Raw genomic sequence first — 19,813 nt, 5'->3', positions numbered from 1 at the left:
CAACTAGGGAAGGGCAATAAATGCTGACCTAACCAGCGATGTCCACATCCCGGAAATTAATTTTAAAATTGTTGGCCTCACCATCTCCTTTGACCTCAAACTTTGTGTCCAAAACTTCATTTATAAAGTTGCCCCATGGAGTTTGGTTTCCTCCTTTGTATTAAACACTTATTCTTCCATGATCAATTCTCACCCTCTGTAGAATTTAGTTCTATCCAGAGCTTGTGTATTGCTCCTATATTGAGAAAACTCTCCCAATTCTTCATTATATCCTGATTGCAGTAGCACTTTGCTTGTACCACAGCATGCAACATAGTTGATAACTATATCTTCCTCCACCATCAGTCTCCCATTGTCCATCTCTCTGGCACGTTCCCCGCTATCCTAGCAGCTTCAGTATCATCAACAGTAGTCCCCCAATACCTCTGATAATTCACTTTCACAACCCCTTCAGGAGTGTCCTGGAATGTCATCAGAAATGAGTCCTGAACTATCCTCAAGAATGGCCTGAGCTTCTTCTATCTTAATGTCAACAAGATCAAAGCTGTCCTGTTCAGCACTGACCTAGGCCTCCAGAGACCCCGTAGTAGCATTCAACAGCACACAACCTGGATCAAGCAACTTGTTTGACTCAGAATTGAGTTTCATTCTTTCATATTCTATCCATTTCCAAGATCAACTATTGCCAGGTCTATAATGTCACTTATCTCCAATCTCAGATCATCTCACCACCACTGAAATACTCTTTCATGTCTGCATCACTATCAGGGTCAATGTCTCCATTAACCTCCTCATTAACGGGGCCTCACGGTAGCATGGTGGTTAGCATCAATGCTTCACAGCTCCAGGGTCCCAGGTTCGATTCCCGGCTGGGTCACTGTCTGTGTGGAGTCTGCACGTCCTCCCCGTGCGCGCGTGGGTTTCCTCCGGGTGCTCCGGTTTCCTCCCACAGTCCAAAGATGTGCGGGTTAGGTGGATTGGCCATGCTAAATTGCCCATAGTGTAAGGTTAATGGGGGGATTGTTGGGTTACGGGTATACGGGTTACGTGGGTTTAAGTGGGGTGATCATTGTTCGGCACAACATCGAGGGCCGAAGGGCTGTTCTGTGCTGTACTGTTCTATGTTCTATGTTAACCTTCTATATCCCAGCCTATTCAAATTCTGATTAAAACAATCATCTGACCACCTGGATCCCATACTTCACCGAGTCTCACTTGGAGTTGACTTTGTCCTTGTGATCTCTAATGGTTACCCAAATCTCAATATGACACATTCATAACCTTCATCTTCATTTACAAATCCCTTCACAGTCACATCTCTGTCCACCTTTGCAACCATCTCCAGTCCTATGTGGCATCATTTGTCTCCAAGTTTTCTTTCAGTTCTGGCCTTCTTTGCATGCGATCGGCAGGGCCTTCCGCTAGTTTGAACTTTGGAACTCTGCACAGCCTGTCTTGCCTTTCTCTATTTAATCAATATCAATAATCCATTCAGGGCTGGCAAGCACTCTTTTAGTTTTGCCAGTCTTTTTCTTCCAGTGCTTGTAATGTGCTGCCCTCAGTCTCACCTTGCTGTCTTCAGCAGTATTGTATTGAAATCAATGCAGTCTCCTATTATATCTTGTGATATGAAAGGGCCATAAACCAACAGATCTCATTAACTTCCTTAATCTTTCCTTCCTCTTGCACACTTTAACTTTTAAATATCAATGGCTACGTCTTGAAACTTGTACCCAGATTCCGTTTTACTCATTGTAATGCTGATAGTACTTCACTATGGGTCTTGTAACTTTGATTGTTACTGTAATTGGAATCATAGAAGCATTGAATCCCTACAGTGCAGAAGGAGGCCATTCGGCCCATCGAGTCTGCACCGACCCTCTGAAAGAGCACTCCACCCAAATTCACTCTCTCACCCTATCCCAATAACCCCTTAACCTAACCTACACATCTTTTTTGGCCACTAAGGGGCAATTTAACAGAGCAAATCCACCTAACCTGCACATCTTTAGACTGTGGGAGGAAATGGAGCATCCAGAGGAAACTCACGCAGACACAGGGAGAACGTGCAAATTCCACACAGACAGTGACCCAAGGCCAGAATTGAACCCGGGTCCCTGGCACTATGATGCAGCAGTGCTAACCACTGTGCTGCCCTATGTCTGTCATTGCTGCTGGTTTGGATGGAGACAAGGTTGGCTTTGTCAGGATACTCTAGAAACAAGCATTAGAAATGAATAAATATATAAAAATAAGACCCAAAGAAGGGACAGGAATGCCTGATCCATTATTTAAAAAATAAAAAACAACCATGTGCTCAATTTGCTTAATACGTATTTGAATTATTTTGTGAGAGGGTTTCATTGAATATGTCAATTGCTTAAGTGCAAAGGTTGGGGAAAATTATTCTCGTGTGTCTGTCATCACACGGGTTTATAAAAAATAGATGATTATTGTAGGAGGGCTGCGCATCAATTGAAGACGCCGAATAGAATTGGGACTGGCTTCGTCTGTTCCAAGTTTTCACCCTAGATGGAGCCCTTGTCCCATTTGGTTTGTGTCAGAATGGAGGCGAGAGAGAGACCAACATTCTTATCCCCATTGTGTTGCAAGTGCTGATTCTGTATTCGAAAATACAAAATTGGAAAGACTTTGAGAGTGAAAGATATAAATGGGCAAACATAATCAAATGAATTCTACACCATTTCATCAGAAGGATGGTAAGGACAGTCAACCCATAGTTTTATAAATACAGGGGGAATAGAATTGTAGCTTTTGTTTTAATGAATGCTAAATCTGATTGACAATTGAGCTCCTTCGCTAATGAGACCAATAAAGTGTCGAGCTTAAAACATGAGCCAAGTACTCAGAGAATTTGTTATGAATATTCTAACCTGCTACATTAATAACGTTGCTTCAAAAATACAAGTCTTTCAACGTGACAATGTGCAGTTAGACTGCGGTCCAATCTGCCTACTTGCATGGAAATAAAAGGTCCCATGACACTATTTGAAGAGCTCTTTTTGTATCTTTACTTCAAGATTAATTCAATGACTGCAAAAGACTTCAGGACATCAAGTCACTGCATAAATGCAACTTCTTTCTACTTTAGGTCATTTCCAACAAAGAAGAAAGAAACGTACAGCACAGGAACAGTCCCTTCGGCCCTCCAAGCGTGCGCCGACCATGCTGCCCGTCTAAACTAAAATCTTCTACACTTCCGGGGTCCGTATCCCTCTATTACCATCCTATTCATGTATTTGTCAAGATGCCCCTTAAACGTCACTCTCGTCCCTGCTTCCACCACCTCCTCCGACAGCGAGTTCCAGGCACCCACTACCCTCTGTGTAAAAGAACTTGCCTCGCACATCTCCTCAAAACCTTGCCCCTCGCACCTTAAACCTATGCCCCCTAGTAATTGACCCCTCTACCCTGGGAAAAAGTCTCTGACCATCCACTCTGTCTATGCCCCTCATAATTTTGTAGACCTCTATCAGGTCGCCCCTCAACGTCCGTCATTCCAGTGAGAACAAACAAAGTTTATTCAACCTCTCCTCATAACCAATGCCCTCCATACGAGGCAACACCCTGGTAAATCTCTTCTGCACCCTCTCCAAAGCCTCCACATCCTTCTGGTAGTGTGGCGACCAGAATTGAACACTATACTCCAAGTGTGGCCTAACTAAGGTTCTATACAACTGCAACATGACTTGACAACTTTTATATTCAATGCCCCGGCCAATGAAGGCAAGCATGCCGTATGCCTTCTTGACTACCTTCTCCACCTGTTTTGCCCCTTTCTGTGACCTGTGGACCTGTACACCAAGATCTCTCTGACTGTCAATACTCTTGAGGGTCCTACCATTCACTGTATATTCCCTACCTGTATCAGACCTTCCAAAATGCATCACATCACATTTGTCCAAATTAAACTCCATCTGTTATCTCGACGCCCAAGCCTCCAAATGATCTAAGTCCTGCTGTATCCTCTGACAGTTCTCATTGCTATCCTCAATTCCACCAACCTTTGTGTCGTGTGCATCACTTACTAAGTTACATTTTCCTCCAAATCATTTATATATACTACGAACAGCAAAGGTTCCAGCACTGATGATGCACAATCAATGGACACGAAACGTAGATGAAATCCGAACGATAGGCTTTAATGCACAAGAAGTGTGCCCGGCAGCAGACGTACAGAATAAAGGCCGACTGCCGGGAAGCACGGGTTCTTATATCCCGCCTCGTAGGCGGAGCTACCTACCTCTCAGCCAATTGGCTGAGAGGCACATGACTTACACGGGCCAATGGGCAGGGAGCCCTTTGCACCAATAGCAGCTAAATTCCAGGTACCCAAAGCGAGTCCTCTGTACCAATAGCAGCTCACTTCCAGGTACCGTAATACCCCTAGTCATACTACAACAACTGATCCCTGCGGAACACCATTAGTTCAATCAGAAAAGTACCCTTTCATTGCTATTCTCTGCCTTCTATGACCTAGCCAGTTCTGTATCCATCTTGCCAGCTCACCTCTGATCCTGTGTGACTTCACCTTTTGTACCAGTCTGCCATAAGGGACCTTGTCAAAGGCCTTACTGAAGTCCATATAGACAACATCCACTGCCCTACGTGCATCAATCATCTTTGTGACCTCCTCGAAAAACTCTATCAAGTTAGTGAGACATGACCTCCCCTTCACAAAACCATGCTGCCTCTCGCTAATACGACCCCTTGCTTCCAAATGGGAGTAGATCCTATCTCGAAGAATTCTCTCCAGTAATTCTCCTACCACTGATGTAAGGCTCACCGGCCTGTAGTTCCCTGGATTATGCTTGCTATCCTTCTTAAACAAAGGAACAACATTGGCTATTCTCCAGTCCTCCGGGACATCACCTGAAGACAGTGAGGATCCAAAGATTTCTGTCAAGGCCTCAGCAATTTCCTCTCTTGCCTCCTTCAGTATTCTGGGGTAGATCCCATCAGGCCCTGGGGACTTAGCCACCTTAATATTTTTCAAGACGCCCAACACCTCGTCTTTTTGGATCTCAATGTGACCCAGGCTATCTACACGCCCTTCGCCAGACTCAACATCCACCAATTCCTTCTCTTTGGTGAATACTGATGCAAAGTATTCATTTAGTACCTCGCCCATTTCATCTGGCTCCATACATAGATTCCCTCCCCTGTCCTTCAGTGGGCAAACCCTTTCCCTGGCTACCCTCTTGCTTTTTATGTACATGTAAAAAGGCTTGGGATTTTCCTTAACCCTAATTGCCATTGACATTTTGTGACCCCTTTTAGCTCTCCTAACTCCTTGCTCAAGTTCCTTCCTACTTTCCTTTTATTCCACACAGGCTTCATCTGTTCCCAGCCTTCTAGCCCTGCCAAATGCCTCCTTTTTCTTTTTGACGAGGCCGACAATATCCCTCATTATCCAAGGATCGCAAAATTTGCTATATTTATCCTTTTTCTCACAGGAACATGCTGGTCCTGAATTCCTTTCAACTGACATTTGAAAATCTCCCACATGTCAGATGTTGATTTGCCCTCAAACATCCACCCCCAATCTGTGCTCTTCAGTTCCCGCCTAATATTGCTTTAATTAGACTTCCCCCAATTTAGCACATTCACCCGAGGACCACTCTTACCCTTGTCCACCAGCACTTTAAAACTTACTGAATTGTGGTCACTGTTCCCGAAATGCTCCCCTACTGAAACTTCTACCACCTGGTCGGGCTCATTCCCCAATACCAGGTCCAGTATAGCCCCTTCCCTAGTTGGACTATCTACATATTGTTTTAAGAAGCCCTCCTGGATGCTCCTTACAAACTCTGCCCGTCCAAGCACCAAATGAGTCCCAGTCAATATTGGGGAAGTTAAAGTCTCCCATCACAACAACCTTGTTGCTTTTACTCCTTTCCAAAATCAACCTTCCAGTCACCTCCAGCTTTTAAACAGTGTTCCTGTGGGCAGCCACAAATTAATCAGTTGAACAATCCAGGCTACAAATTACATGATGCCTTGTGGGCTTTAGGGACATAGGCCAAGCAGACCCAATAATTATTTGTTCTGTCCCTCGATGAAAACTTACACTATAATTGGATATTAAGTGGTTTTACCAGCTGGACTAATCAGAAAGAAAGTAACCCGAGGTCGAATTAGCAAGACACTAATTTCAAGAAGCAAATGATAACTAAGAACTTCAATACGTTACATTAAATTTTGCAACTTTGGGCTCCATAAGTGAAGCATTGCTGAATGGGAGGCTGAATTGGAGAACTGAGCACCAAAATCATTGAATTGGACAGCAGAATCTGGAGCACCATGATTGGGCACAATAACATCCCTGCCAGATATTGGGCACGATTCAGAGACCCCATTGCGATCGGCGTGGATCCGGGCGCAATAGGTGAATCGTGCGTGAATCCCAGATCAGGCTCTGCGCCGGGTGCCAGGCCGAACGTGAGTCACCCGACTTTCTCCACCCAGCATGATTTGGATCTTACCCTCACATCAAACGGCACCGGGACTCACCGGGCTGCACCTGGGAGACTTCGCCTGGGTGCCATTTAATACTGGGCCACACAAATGTGGACAAAGCATAGCGCCACGTGGGGAGGGGAATCTCCCAAGCCATTGGAGACCCCCGGCTGGTCGGGACAGGGCAGATGGCACATGGCACACTGTCACTGGTGAGGGGGGGGGGGGGGGGGTCAAAAAAGCAGGGGTGGGGTAGGGGTGGGGTCTGAAATGCAGGGGGAAAGAGCGGGGCTGGCGGACAATATAGCACCCTGATCTGCGAGAAATCGATCTAAGTTTGGCCTCGGCGGAGAGTAACTCCCCAAGGCCAAGAGGAAAGGACAAAGTGCAGTTGAATAACGGGGTGATTCTCGGCACGACGGCCGCTGAGAAACATCCCACTGAACAACTTGAACTTCGCGCCCATTGTGATTTGCATGAAACTTTAAGCTTCACCTTAATATCTACCCTATTATATGAATGATTATGTCAGACAACAAATTGTGAATCTAACTGAGTCTTCCTCCATTCAGTAGTTCATTGGGCAAATGGGTTTGGCCGTGTTAAAGCTATTCAGACATCGCTGAGAAATGGTTTGTCTGACCTCCGTCAGTGATAACTGAATCTCTACTGCCAATAACCTGTGTGGAAGCTGGATGGGGGACTCTTAAAATGCCGAGGGAGGTTTATCTGCTGGTTCTTTCCCTAATTTTCCTCAAGAACAATTTGAAATCACAGGCACCAAGCCCACCCATGCAAAACCGGAGGGGTTTTTCTTTCCATATGCAGATCAGGATCTGGCTGCCATTTTAACGTTGCTCTGAGAAGCTACCATGGTTTTCTCGATAACCTGAAACCAGCAGGGGGAGGATCAGCAAAAGAGGATGTACCTCCGGGTGTTTATTTCTTTCCCTTTGTGGGCCAGGAAGAGCAGGAGTGTTCTACTAAGTCCGACAGGGAAAACACAGGCCCCTCCTGCTTGGATTCCGCTGAGCCCGCCCCACCCTCACCTGAATTCCCCCACACCCCCCCCCCCCCATCAAATGTTTGCTGACCACTTCCGAATCTGTCTCGATACTTAATAATGTGCAATCTTGTGGCCTCCAAGATACCTGATTTTAACCAGAGGGCAGCTATTTCCTACCGGCTTCCTCATGGCTTTCATTCAGGAGGTTGGCCAGCATGTGTTAATTGGGCCTGGCCTCTAAATTTGGCTGGGCCTTCCACTTGCTTGGCTATTTTCCCGCCAGGGAGTTAAAGTTATCCGTACAATTATTCCTGAACACTGCGATAATTAAGAACTGATGTCGCTCGAGTCGCATCTTCCTTATGCTGGTTGTGAAGAAAGTTAGTATAATCGCAGCAAACTTACCAAATGTTTTTCTGAGCCTCGACATCAGAGCATTCAGAGTTGGCATCGTCATCACCACCATCCTCCTCCTCAAGATCTGAAGTGTTTAGGAAATCAAAGCTTTCTAAAGCACTTTCAACGGTGAGACTTAAACTGGATGATCTGCTTCTGTTACTGTGTGGTTTACACTGCAAAAAGAATTAATCAATGAAAATCATGGAGTTAAAATATGACCGAGGTGAGCTAAGAAAGAAGCCGAAGAGGTTAACATATTTTCTTTAACATAACCCAAGTAATGAAAATTGAGGCAAGAAATAATTAACAAGGGCAGCAAATTACCATAAATCTCCCAGAAAAGGTTAAACAATTGGATTTGTTGTATTCCAGAGGGTGGCACAGGGGATCGACATGGGTATGTGAGAGCAACTGCCCAGGTAACTGAACTCTGAATCCTGAATCTCTCCAGTGTCGTCATGGAGAAACACTGTAGGTGCTTCTCCATGACGGCCCCTGTAGGTCTCAGCTATGTTGCGTCGGGGCCGGCATGGAGAAGGCAACTAGTGCGCATGCGCGAGTTTGCAACAGTCGTAACGCGCATAAGCAGACCCGCGGCACCCGTTTGACGCCGGTATCGGCAGCTGGAGCTGCGTGAGTCGCTCCAGTGCCATGCTGGCCCCCTATAGGGCGCAGTATCGCTGATCCTGGGGGCCTGTTGACACCGTCGTAAAACGCGACGGCGTTTACGACAGCGTCAACACTCAGGATCAGAGAATCCCGCCCGTAATTTCTTCTTGAAAACATACAGGGTGCGATTCAGCGGACAAAAGTTAAAAGTCCACTTTTGGCCGCGTTTGACGGGGTTTTTCTCGGCGGCTTGCAGCGCTGAGATACATCCCGCTATTTATTTTTGGCCTCGGGGAGTTTCTCTCCTCCGAGGCCCCACTTTAGTCGATTTCTCTCTGGCGAGCTTGGCTCCTCGCAGATCAAGGCGTCATTTTGAATGGCAGCCCCGATCTCCCCCTACCCCTTCCCCATCAACCTTGTTGAGGCCCCTGGAACACCCCTCATCACCATCACCATCACCCCTCCCCCCCCCCCCCCCCCCCCCCCCCCCCAATGGACTTGAATTGGAGAATTGTGACTGCTGTTTGGAGAATTGGCTGTGAGGTCAATGGGCCCAATTTGCAATAATACTGTTTTTTTCCATTCAATAAAATCAATGCTGGAAGATCAGGATTGATGTAAATTAGGTGTGGCCACCAATTTTCCTGACCAGTGCCACCATGAAGCACAATTCTGTATTGGGAGCAGGACCTCAGAAAACCTACTGTTTGTGCCATGATGTAGTCACTCTACCCATCTCCCCATGTACCAGCAGTGGCTGCATTTCACAAATAGTTTTTCAGGAAATGTTTCCTGACATCACCCCAAAGTGACATAGCTCCAATTTTACGTTTACTATGCCCTATATGTTTGACTCCTCCAAGAGGAATTATTTTCTCTCTCTCTACATTACGAATGCCTTTAATTATCTTGAATACATTATTACATTACCCATTAACCATCTATACGCAAAGGAAAACAAGCCTGAAGTCGATAACAGGAAAATAAATCTATGTCCGGTTTTGGGCACGTTTAGTACTGTGCAGCGCTGAGAAACACCCGCTTTTAATGGCACTTTGCCGTTCTTTTAACCTTGGGGAGTTTCTCTCCACCGCCGCTGCACTTAAGAGGGATTTCCTGCTGGCAAGCCCAGCAAGAAAGGTTCCTCGCAGATCGGAGGGGGCATTTTGTCTGGCTGCGCCAATCTTCCCCCGCCCCCACAACCTTTTCAAATCCCCCCACCCCCAGTTTTTGACCGCCCCATCTTCACCGCAATCTTGGGAAGACCCCGGGAACACCCCTGTAGCGATAGCATAGTTATGTTGTAATTCACCGACTGACCACTAGGAGTCTCAAAGTAAATGTAAAGTCAGCTGACCAGACACAGGCTGGAGGGTGTAAAAGCTGCGGCGCGATTCTCCGCTGCCCACGACGGGTCGGTGAATAGCGGGAGGGCCGCCCGACATTTTTCCCGACCTCCCACTATTCTCCCCCCCCCCCCCCCCCACGGCCACCCCATGACACGAATCGCTGCTCGCTGTTTTTTACGGCGAACAGCGATTCTCCCCTGGCCGATGGGCCGAGTTCCCAGGCCTTTACGGCCGTTTTCACGAACGCAAACACACCTGCTCTCACCGTTCGTGAAAGCGGCCGCAAAGTGCCGTCCCGGACAACCATGGCACCAATTGGGTGGCATGGGCCCGCGATCAGTGGGCACCGATCGCGGGCAGCTGGTCCGATACCCGCGCACTCTTTGTTCCTCCGCCGCCCTGCAGGATCAGTCCGCGGGGCGGCTGAGGGGTATGACGGCCCGCGCATGCGTGGGTTTGACGCATATGCGTGATGACGTCATCCGCGCATGCGCGGGTTGGAGCCATCCACCCGCGCATGCGCGGCTGACGTCATCGTGCACGTCAGCCGCCGTGACGCTTGGCGCGCGGGCTTAGCGACGGTCGCTAAGCCCGCGATGCCGTTCTTCACGGGCCCGCGCTGCTAGCCCTGACCGGGGGGGGAGAATCGGGTCCCGGGAGGGGGCGCGGAGGCTGCCGTGAAACACGGCCAGTTTCACGGCAGCCTTTACGACTCTCCGCATTTGCGGAGAATCGCGCCCTCAGAGAGTTTACATGTGCATGATTTTCCTGTTGTTCATCTGTCTTGGATATACTTTGCCCCCAGTTAATGTTAATAAATTGTTTACAACATTAACAACAGGTGTTCTTATAATAAATCAGGCCATACAATCAGAACATTACAACTCCCTCACTCTCCTCCATCTGGGAAGGCAGCCTGGCATACAGGCAACCTGGCACTGCCACCATGCAATGCCCCAGCCAGCCTGGCAGTGCCAAGGTGCCCAGCTGCCAGAGGGAGTGCCAGGGTGGCATCCTACCTTGTCTCTGGCCACCTGGGGAGACTCCCAAGGTGTCAAAAAGACTGGTCCATGTTTGTGGAAACCAGTGATAAATGGCACCCTGGCGAGGTCTCTCAGGTGCAGCCATTAGGTCCCGGGCACCAAGAATATCCCGCAAATGTATATTTAGGTGAGCTTAATGGATCATTAAAATATGGAGATCTGGATTAATCTCAGTGCGGGCGAGATACAGATCGCAATGTCTCGCGAGACTCTGTTAAATGTCGATGCATTTTCAGCATCACAAATCTCACGGTTGTCCTCTCTCGAGATTCAATGGCCTCATTCCAACACCAAATCGGGCGCGATGAGGCGGTTAAATCATGCCCCTCATATTTAAATCCTTTCAGCCACAAGTGTCATTCTGGTGAAACTGTTTTGCAATCACTTCAGGGCCAGTATACCCATCCTAAGGTTTAATGCCCAAAATAGAATGGAGTGCTCCAAATGGAGCCCATCTATAACTTCTACCCATTGAGATAATGGCCAACATTTCATTGGCCATTTAACATTTTTGGTACCAGCGTCTAAGAGATTTCTGTGCTTCGATACCAAGGGCCTGACTTTCACCATTGAGATGGAAAGCTCAAGTTGGGAAATTGGAAGACTCAGCAAGTCTCCTTGGAACTGGCCCCTGCACTCACTATTCTCACTCTAGGAATGAGGGGGCTGATTGAAGGCTCACTAACCCCAGAAGCCGTTTGGATGCAGAGATAGTTGTTTCTCTGATCAATCCTTGTGTGAACTGAGATTCCATGCAGGGAGTCTTGCCTCTCAGGGGGTTTTTGTTTACCACAATACTGTTCTCCTCAAACAAGTTTATAAAACCTATTATTAATCAGATGCATTTGAAAATACTGACCTTTAACAGATCCTCAAGTCGCATAACCTCTTGGTCCAAATCTTGAAGTTCTTTATATTGCTCTTTGTGTGGCTCCAATGATAGAAAAAGGCTCTGCAGAGCTTCCTCCAGGCTCATCTCTGAGATCAACCTGGTTCCTTCATAATCATTGGATATAAATTCCTGTCCATCAGGGGCCAGCAGCCGTTCTGGTGAGGTCAATCTCTTCACCAGTTGCTTGGTTAGATTGCCTTCATACGCATCCAATTCCACAGGCTTTAAGTCAGACATTTCATCTGAATCTTGGAGGATTCCCACTGTGTCATCGGACTCTGAAAATGTATCATTTTCTTGGCTTGATCCCTGTTGGTGGCATTCCATTTGCATCGACGACAGGTCGATGTCTGATACCTCTTCTCCTTGGTCAGATTCAAAAGAATTTGGACCAACAGTTCTCTCTGCTACGTTTGCTGGTGTTGAGTCACCATCCCCCTCAGTCACTGAAATCTGAGATTCAGAGTCTTCATCTTGAGTATCCGGTGGACTCACAGTGATTTCTGGATTGGAATAGACTCGGCTAATGGGTGCCACACTGGGCTGGGTAGTACATGTACCATTTGCAAGGTAACCATGGCTAAGCGATAGGGACTTCTCACCGGTTAAGTTCTCATTATCCAAGATGTCATCCTCAAGCTCTGAAGACTGGAATACAAAAGGTCTGCTTTAAAAATATGCGGACTGAAGCAGTTTACGGAAAAGGACCACCGTTACAAACATCGCTTTAGCTTTGGTAAACAATTGATCAAAATGGACCAAAAGATATAAAGAAGTTGCACGTAGCACTGCAGTTAAAACTGTCACAGGGAAATGGCAACTGGCAAGATCTGACCCCAACTGATGGTGGTAGCAGTGGGGAGTTACGTAACGTAAAGGTTTTGGCATAGTGGGAATTTAAGTCTGCTTTGTTTTTAATAACCTCGAGACTGTTAGACCTGAGAAAGCTACTGCAAAGTATTTATGGCATCAAATCATGGTGATTTGTCCTTTCTGTCACCGTTACCTATGATAACAGAACAACTCTATTCTGCAAAATAAACATTAGGATCAAAGCCAAGACAATAATCTTCGTAATAAACACTCCCTGCTTCAGATGGCTCCTGCTTAAGTGAACACCTATAGAAACTGGAAGAGTACAGGAGATTGAATTGATATTACCCGTTTTATACACTGACCAAAGTAATAAATATTACTCCCTCGGACTTTAAATGGGCTTCGAGAAAATAATATAACAAATGCTAAAAAGACTGAGGTCCATTTCAACATGTTACAGTATTGAGCTGTTCTTACAGGTAAGCACTGTGAGTACTTACTTTCAAATTTAGAACGAGGATGGAACCAAGAATCAAGGTGCAATTAACAGCAGACATTGCAAAATTCAGCATGCAATGAGTCTAGAAACTGTACAAATGTACAAAGATGCCAAAATGTTTTTTTGTGACATTACTAGCAATCCAGTACTGGAAAACACCAACACCATCCCACAACCAGCTTTCATACCGTGATGTTCAAAACAATTCTGTCGAGTTTTACTTAGCAGTTAATAAACAGACAGATAATAACTCAATTAAGAAATAAATTTGTAATCTGTCTTTGGAACAAATTAAAAGAATTAAGCTGGAGCTATGGTTTATCACATTTTAATGTCTAATTCATTACATTTTGGTCAGAAATGTCTACGCCTGCAGCATTTTCTTCCTTCGGAAATGAAGAACAGTTTGATAAGTTTAACTCTGCAGTGTTCAAAAAACAACGAGTGGCTGCCTGCTGTTGCTGGTGGTGTTGGTGTTTGAACAGTGAAATGTAGTTCAGGTCAAACAATGCACAGGCGATGTTGTCATGCACGGTCTCCGGAATGGAATCTGATATTGAAACGGCAGTTGCCTGATATCACAGACACTGGAAAAGGAGTATTGTTCCATTTCCTAAAAGTATTAAACTTAGAAGTATGCATTCCATCATTATTTATGCAGCATAAATAACAACATAAACAAACTTCTTTTATACTTCTCAAATCAAACCACGTAAAAGTGCACACCAATCCCTCAAGGAATATACCTGAAGCTGACATACATTATAAATCAATGCCAGGCTAGCCTCCTAGTAGTAGTAAGAGGTCCTAGTTAAATTGCAGGCCGTTCCTGACACTTTAGATTTAGAACAGTACAGCACAGAACAGGCCCTTCGGCCCTCAATGTTGTGCCGAGCAATGATCACCCCACTCAAACCCACGTATCCACCCTATACCCGCATACCCTATACCCCCCCCCCCCCCACCTTACTTTTTACACTACGGGCAATTTAGCATGGCCAATCCACCTAACCCGCACATCTTTGGACTGTGGGAGGAAACCGGAGCACCCGGAGGAAACCCACGCACACACGGGGAGGACGTGCAGACTCCACACAGACAGTGACCCAGCCGGGAATCAAACCTGGGACCCTGGAGCTGTGAAGCATTTATGCTAACCACCATGCTACCGTGCTGCCCCTACCTGCTTGGTAACACAAATGTGGACAGGTGGGGTGCAAGGAGCTTAGCTAGGGTCATTGTTACAACAAGGGAGGGGTCTTGCAGGACTGGGCAGATAGATGGGGGTTAGGGATAAAGTTTGTCCCTCAGTCTCAATGTCCATGCAATGGGGAGATCTATTTTTCAAAACCGGAGATCAAGTAAAGAGAATTTCAGCCAAAATTGGAAAGCAGCAAATTATACATCAGATTTTCATCTGCATTGCACCTGGGGAATGCCCAGTTTGTTGTTGTAAAGCAGGGAATAAAGGGCCCTTAATTCTAGATCTCCATCCCTTTTATGTGACTGGAATTTCCTGAGGATCCTCCAAGAAGGATGTAGAGTCTGTTCCCAGAGCAAATCTCGGTTGTTTATATACATTCGGTGGGATGAACTTTAACACGCCCAACCCATCTCAATTTCTTGCAGGCCCATCTGGCCATTAGAAAGGGTGTTCTTAGGAAGCGGGGAATAGCTCTTGTCCCTAACCCCCATCAGACTGGAGGGCCTGAGGTGGGCACATTGATGGCAAAAAATCTAAGTGGCACCTTAGTAACTTTAGAGTGAGTGAAGGTCTTTCAGCTGCTTAAATGCTCCAAAGCCTCAGACCAGTTACTGCAGCTAGATTTCCATTCCTGAATTCTGGATGCAAGTGCCTACCAGGGTTTAGGTCTGTACTCGGTCATATCAGAGCCATGTTAAAGATGTGAAATGTAGGTGGGTTGAGGTGATATTAGCTGGGGAAACTGAGAAGCACCAAATGGGAGAAAACAGTTCGGGATTAATTAAAGCTTAGTGGTGGCATGGTGGCACAGTGGTTAGCACTGCTGTTTCACAGCCTTGGATCTGTGCGGAGTTTGCACATTGTCCCTGTGTCTGTGTGTGTTTCCTCCAGATGCTCAGGTTTCCTCCCACAGTCTAAAGGTGTGCATGTAAGGTGGATTGACCATGCTAAATTGCCTCTTGTGCAGGTTAGGTGGTTTTACAGGGTTGTGGGGATAGGGCAAGTAAATGGGCCATGGCTCCTTCAGAGGGTAGGGGCAGACTCGATGGGCCAAATGGCTTCCAGAAGCCAATGGCTTGCAGAAGCACTATAGGGATTCAATGGTTCTTACTTGGAATCCAAAAGCCAGATATATCCCAATACATTGTGACAATTGGCAAATAAGGAAAATATAAAATTTGTAACTGAAAACTATGAGGCTTCCTATCAGCTCCAGTTACTCTCCATTGGTTCATTCATAAAGGAATCTGGTTATCCAGAAGACATTATGCTTCTTCACACCAACACAAGGGAATGGAATGATGCACACAGATCTGTAAGATCAACAACTGCTGTAACAGGAACACACACACATGCGACTGGCAAAATCCCAATCACAGAAACAGATCACTCCCACAAAGGGGACTCACATAGAGCTCCAGCCTTTCCCTAGGCCGCAGCCTGAGAGATGGCAGGTCACTGAATGAGCGACTCCGTCGCAGTTTGTCAAAGAACGTGTCCCGAAGAGCATCTATGAATGACAGCCGTAGTCTGTCTGGTGATGGCTGCAGGCATTTCTTGGTACATCAAAATTCAAAGGGTTAATGTGATAAAATCTTCACGGAAGAAACCGAATGTTTTAAACAAAGACTATATCCAGTTTACTGGAGGCATGCCATTGTGGGAAGGACATGGTAGAAGGCAACGATTAAAAGAGTACACATCATTTCTTTAAAACTTTGAGATATAATTTTATGAAATTTATTGGCATAAAGGCAATGGGGTGGCATTCTCCACCAGATGGATTCTCCATTTTGCCGACGCCCAGGGGGTTCCCAACGGCGTGGGACTGCCCCACAATGGGAAACCCCATTGATCGGCTGGCATAACGGAGAATCCCGCTGGCGGGTCGGGGCAGAAAAGTGGCGCGCAGGCAGGGCGGAGTATCCAGCCCCATAATACTACAATAGCGCTTTTCAAAAGTATTCCATTGGCTGTAAAGTGTTTTGTGACATCCCAAAGCACTTTACTGATGATGTCTAAACTTAACCTCTTACTTTCTTTAATTTTAAATAGGTTTCAAAAACTCACTAAATCATTGTATCATAATTTGGGATATCCACTCTGAAAACATCCCAAATCTAGGCTTGTTTTCTCCTCCGAAATCTATAAACCGGCACATTTTATGCACCCAGCAATTCAGATTTGCACTAAACCACCTCAAAGAGGCCTCAGAAGCCTTTGCTGTAAAACTGCTGGGATCTGCTCCACACTCAATTAATGGGATGGACAGGCAGCACTCTATCCAATTGTCATCAATCAAAACCTCTTGCTGTCAAAAATGAAAAATTAGAAAACAAAGGAAAATGCTCAATTCTACGACTTGCCCCCTTTTCATCCAGTGGGGTGAGGAATCAGTTTTTTGTGGGCCACAAATGAGTCTGAATCGCTGGTGTGAACTATAACACGGTTAAAGTTGGGTTTGGGTCTCGTCATGAGCAACTGTCCTCTAGAATCTCACCAAATTTTTAAAAAGTTGTCCTGGGTGGTAGTGGTGGCTGGAATTCTCTGCGCTCTCTGGGGTGGGGTGGGGGGATGGGGGCGGGGAGGGCATTTAATTGGGCAGGAGCACCCCAGTGCCTTCCCACCTCCAACCTGATCACGGCACTTAAGTGGGCAATTCATGACCACTTAAGGGTCTCATCACTCAACCGCTGATAGCCAACTCCCTGCCCTTGCTGACCCGTGACCCATGAATTACCTATGGTTGGGGTTGCTCCATGATCCTGGCTGTCGTTCCAGCAGCAGCCACCTCCTCTTCCATGCCAATGCTGAGGGAGCTTCTGGGCACTGGTTCGCCAGAAACTCTCAGTAGGCAGGACCTCAATCCCTGGAGACCTGATTCCGGGGATTCTCAATTGCCAGATTGGCCTGTGATTCAGCAGGCTTTCTCTCAAGGAGGCAACACGGATATCTTGTTGGTCCTCCAGCCAGCACACGAGAACCTCATTGCCTCCACAAGATTCATCTGCTGAATGGGTGATACTACATAGACTACCTGCTATACACCCCACCTGATATTCAGTTCTGTTGAAGTCCATGCACTGAATATTTAACGAGAGCATAACAGGCGGCCAAATTGATACTGCCCGTTTTGCTTTTGATTCTGCCCAAGAAGAATCTCTATTCTGCCATGTCTTCTCTAAGGATTCTCATAGATGTAGAAGCCCAATATCCTATGTTACCAATTCACCACCAAACTTCTGGCTGTCAGTGACACCACATCAAATCCCAATGACTTAAACATTTCATAATGGAGGCAGCTGCCCATTACCACAACACCACAGGGGCTAGAAGAACAAAGACCAGTTGGATGCAACAGATTTTTGAAGTAGCAGTATGCTCCTTGAAAAATTATGAGCCCACTCAGGTATTAAAAATGCTATGTACTAGGCATGCAATGTCAGGTTTTTTTTCCCTATACCGTCTCGATATCTGGCTTGTGTGGTTATGGTAATTGATCCTTCTGGATAAATCACCAATTGCCTTTCAACATTGCACCCCGCTGAAGCCCCACAGGGAACATGTACCTGCCAATAGCACATCTAGCTTCTGCAGAGTCTAGCTCGGTGCATCTGGTAGAATCCCTGTAAAAAACTAAAGATTACCTCTTACAAGGATCTCGCTGCCCAGCCCACTCCAAGGATGTGGGCAAACAGCAGATTTCGATTTCACTCAGATGCTACCCTGCTAGGATTACCCCCAAGTTAAATAGAAATACTCAGACAGTTTGTGAACTATAATATTCAGGATGCTTGCAGTCTCAGGCAGTTCAAAGCTCCCTGGTCCAGCCATTTACAAGAAGTCTTCAGCTTATACACAATGAAGCTGATAGAAATTGTAATGATGTAATATTCATTGTTCAGATATTAGATGTTGTAATTTTTAATTTTTTTTTAGAGTACTCAATTAATTTTTTCCAATTAAGGGGCAAATTTAGCGTGGCCAATCCACCTACTCTACACATCTTTGGGTTGTGGTGGCAAAACCCATGCAAACATGGGGAGAATATGCAAACTCCACACGGACAGTGACCCAGAGCCGGGATCGAACCTGGGACCTCAGCGCCGTGAGGCAGCAGGGCTAACCCACTGAGATGTTGTCATATTAATCATACAAAAATACACAGCAAAAGGTTAATTTAAAAATTAAACAATTCTGTTTGGCCTGCCTTCCCATTTTTTCCATTGTTTCTCCATCTTCTATTTTTATTATACTGACTCTATTTGTAACTAATATACATAACTTGACTGGTTTCTTCTGAAAAGTAGCCAATCACGTTCTAGATGTGACTATTTTAACGTTACTCTTTGATTTTTTTTAAGCATCAAATTCAGAAGCATTAGTTCTGGAAATGCACAAGCAAATTTCACAAATTAGTGGTCCTGACATAGTGGGAGCTCACATTGGTAATATGGGCGCCAAAGTCACATAATGTGTGCAGTTTTGGAGTATCGTGTGTAGTTTTGGTGTCCTTATCTGAGGAAGGATGTACTTGCTATGGACGGGAGTGCAGTGAAGGTTTACCAGGCTGATTCCTGGGATGGCAGGACTGCAATATGAGGAGAGACTAACTCGGTTAGGATTATATTCATTGGAGTTTAGAAAAGTGAGAGCGCATCTCATAGAAACTTACAAAATTCAATGGGCGGTACGGTGGTGCACTGGTTAGCACTGCTGCCTCACGGCGCTGAGGACCAGGTTCGATCCCGGCTCTGGGTCACTGTCCATGTGGAGTTTGAACATTTTCCTGTGTCTGCGTGGGTCTCACCGCCACAACTTAAAGATGCGCACGTTAGGTAGATTGGCCACACTAAATTGCCTCTTAATTGAAAAAATTGGAGTACTCTAAATTTATTTTTTAAAATTCTAACAGGATTAGACAGGGTAGATTCAGATGGTGGGGGAATCCAGGACTAGGGGTCATAGTTTGAGGGTAAGGGTTAAACCTTTTAGGACTAAGGTGAGGAGAAAGTTCTTCACCCAGAGAGTGGTGAATCTGTGGAATTGTCTACCATAGTAAGTAGTTGGGGCCAAAAATTCAAGATGGAATTAGATATAGAACAAAGAACAAAGAAACGTACAACACAGGAACAGGCCCTTCCGCCCTCCAAGCCTGTGCTGACCATGCTGCCTGCCTAAATTAAAATCTTCTACACTTCCGGGGTCCGTATCCCTCTATTCCCATCCTATTAATGTATTTGTCAAGATGCCGCTTAAATGTCACTATTGTCCCTGCTTCCACCACCTCCTCCTCGGCAGTGAATTCCAGGCACCCACTACCCTCTGTGTAAAAAACTTGCCTCGTACGTCTCCTCTAAACCTTGCCCCTCGCACCTTAAATCTATGCCTCCTCGTAATTGACCCCTCTACCCTGGGAAAAAGCCTCTGGTTTTCCACTCTGACTATGCCCCTCATAATTTTGTAGACCTCTAACAGGTCGCCCCTCAATCTCCGTCGTTCCAGTGAGAACAAAC

At 46.0% G+C, this 19,813-nt stretch overlaps 1 protein-coding gene across 6 annotated transcripts in view; it reads right to left on the bottom strand.

Annotated features, from left to right (window-relative positions):
- ripor2 (RHO family interacting cell polarization regulator 2) overlaps positions 1–19,813 on the bottom strand; it is a 310,961-nt gene that overhangs the window by 25,117 nt on the left and 266,031 nt on the right. For 5 of the 6 annotated variants that reach the window (XM_038797027.1, XM_038797031.1, XM_038797030.1 and 2 more), the window contains exons 13-15: positions 15,707–15,853; positions 11,746–12,426; positions 7,892–8,058 (exon numbers count right to left, since the gene is read on the bottom strand). In XM_038797027.1, the coding sequence (XP_038652955.1) occupies positions 7,892–8,058; positions 11,746–12,426; positions 15,707–15,853 (995 nt within the window). The remainder of the gene's footprint in view (positions 1–7,891; positions 8,059–11,745; positions 12,427–15,706; positions 15,854–19,813) is intronic. The other variant, XM_038797033.1, reaches the window with a different exon arrangement.

The sequence above is a fragment of the Scyliorhinus canicula genome, chromosome 5, assembly GCF_902713615.1.
Source record: "Scyliorhinus canicula chromosome 5, sScyCan1.1, whole genome shotgun sequence".
NCBI classification, from domain to species: Eukaryota; Metazoa; Chordata; class Chondrichthyes; order Carcharhiniformes; family Scyliorhinidae; genus Scyliorhinus; species Scyliorhinus canicula.
Note: the sequence above shows the minus strand (reverse complement) of the source record. Positions and strands in the feature narration are given on the sequence as shown.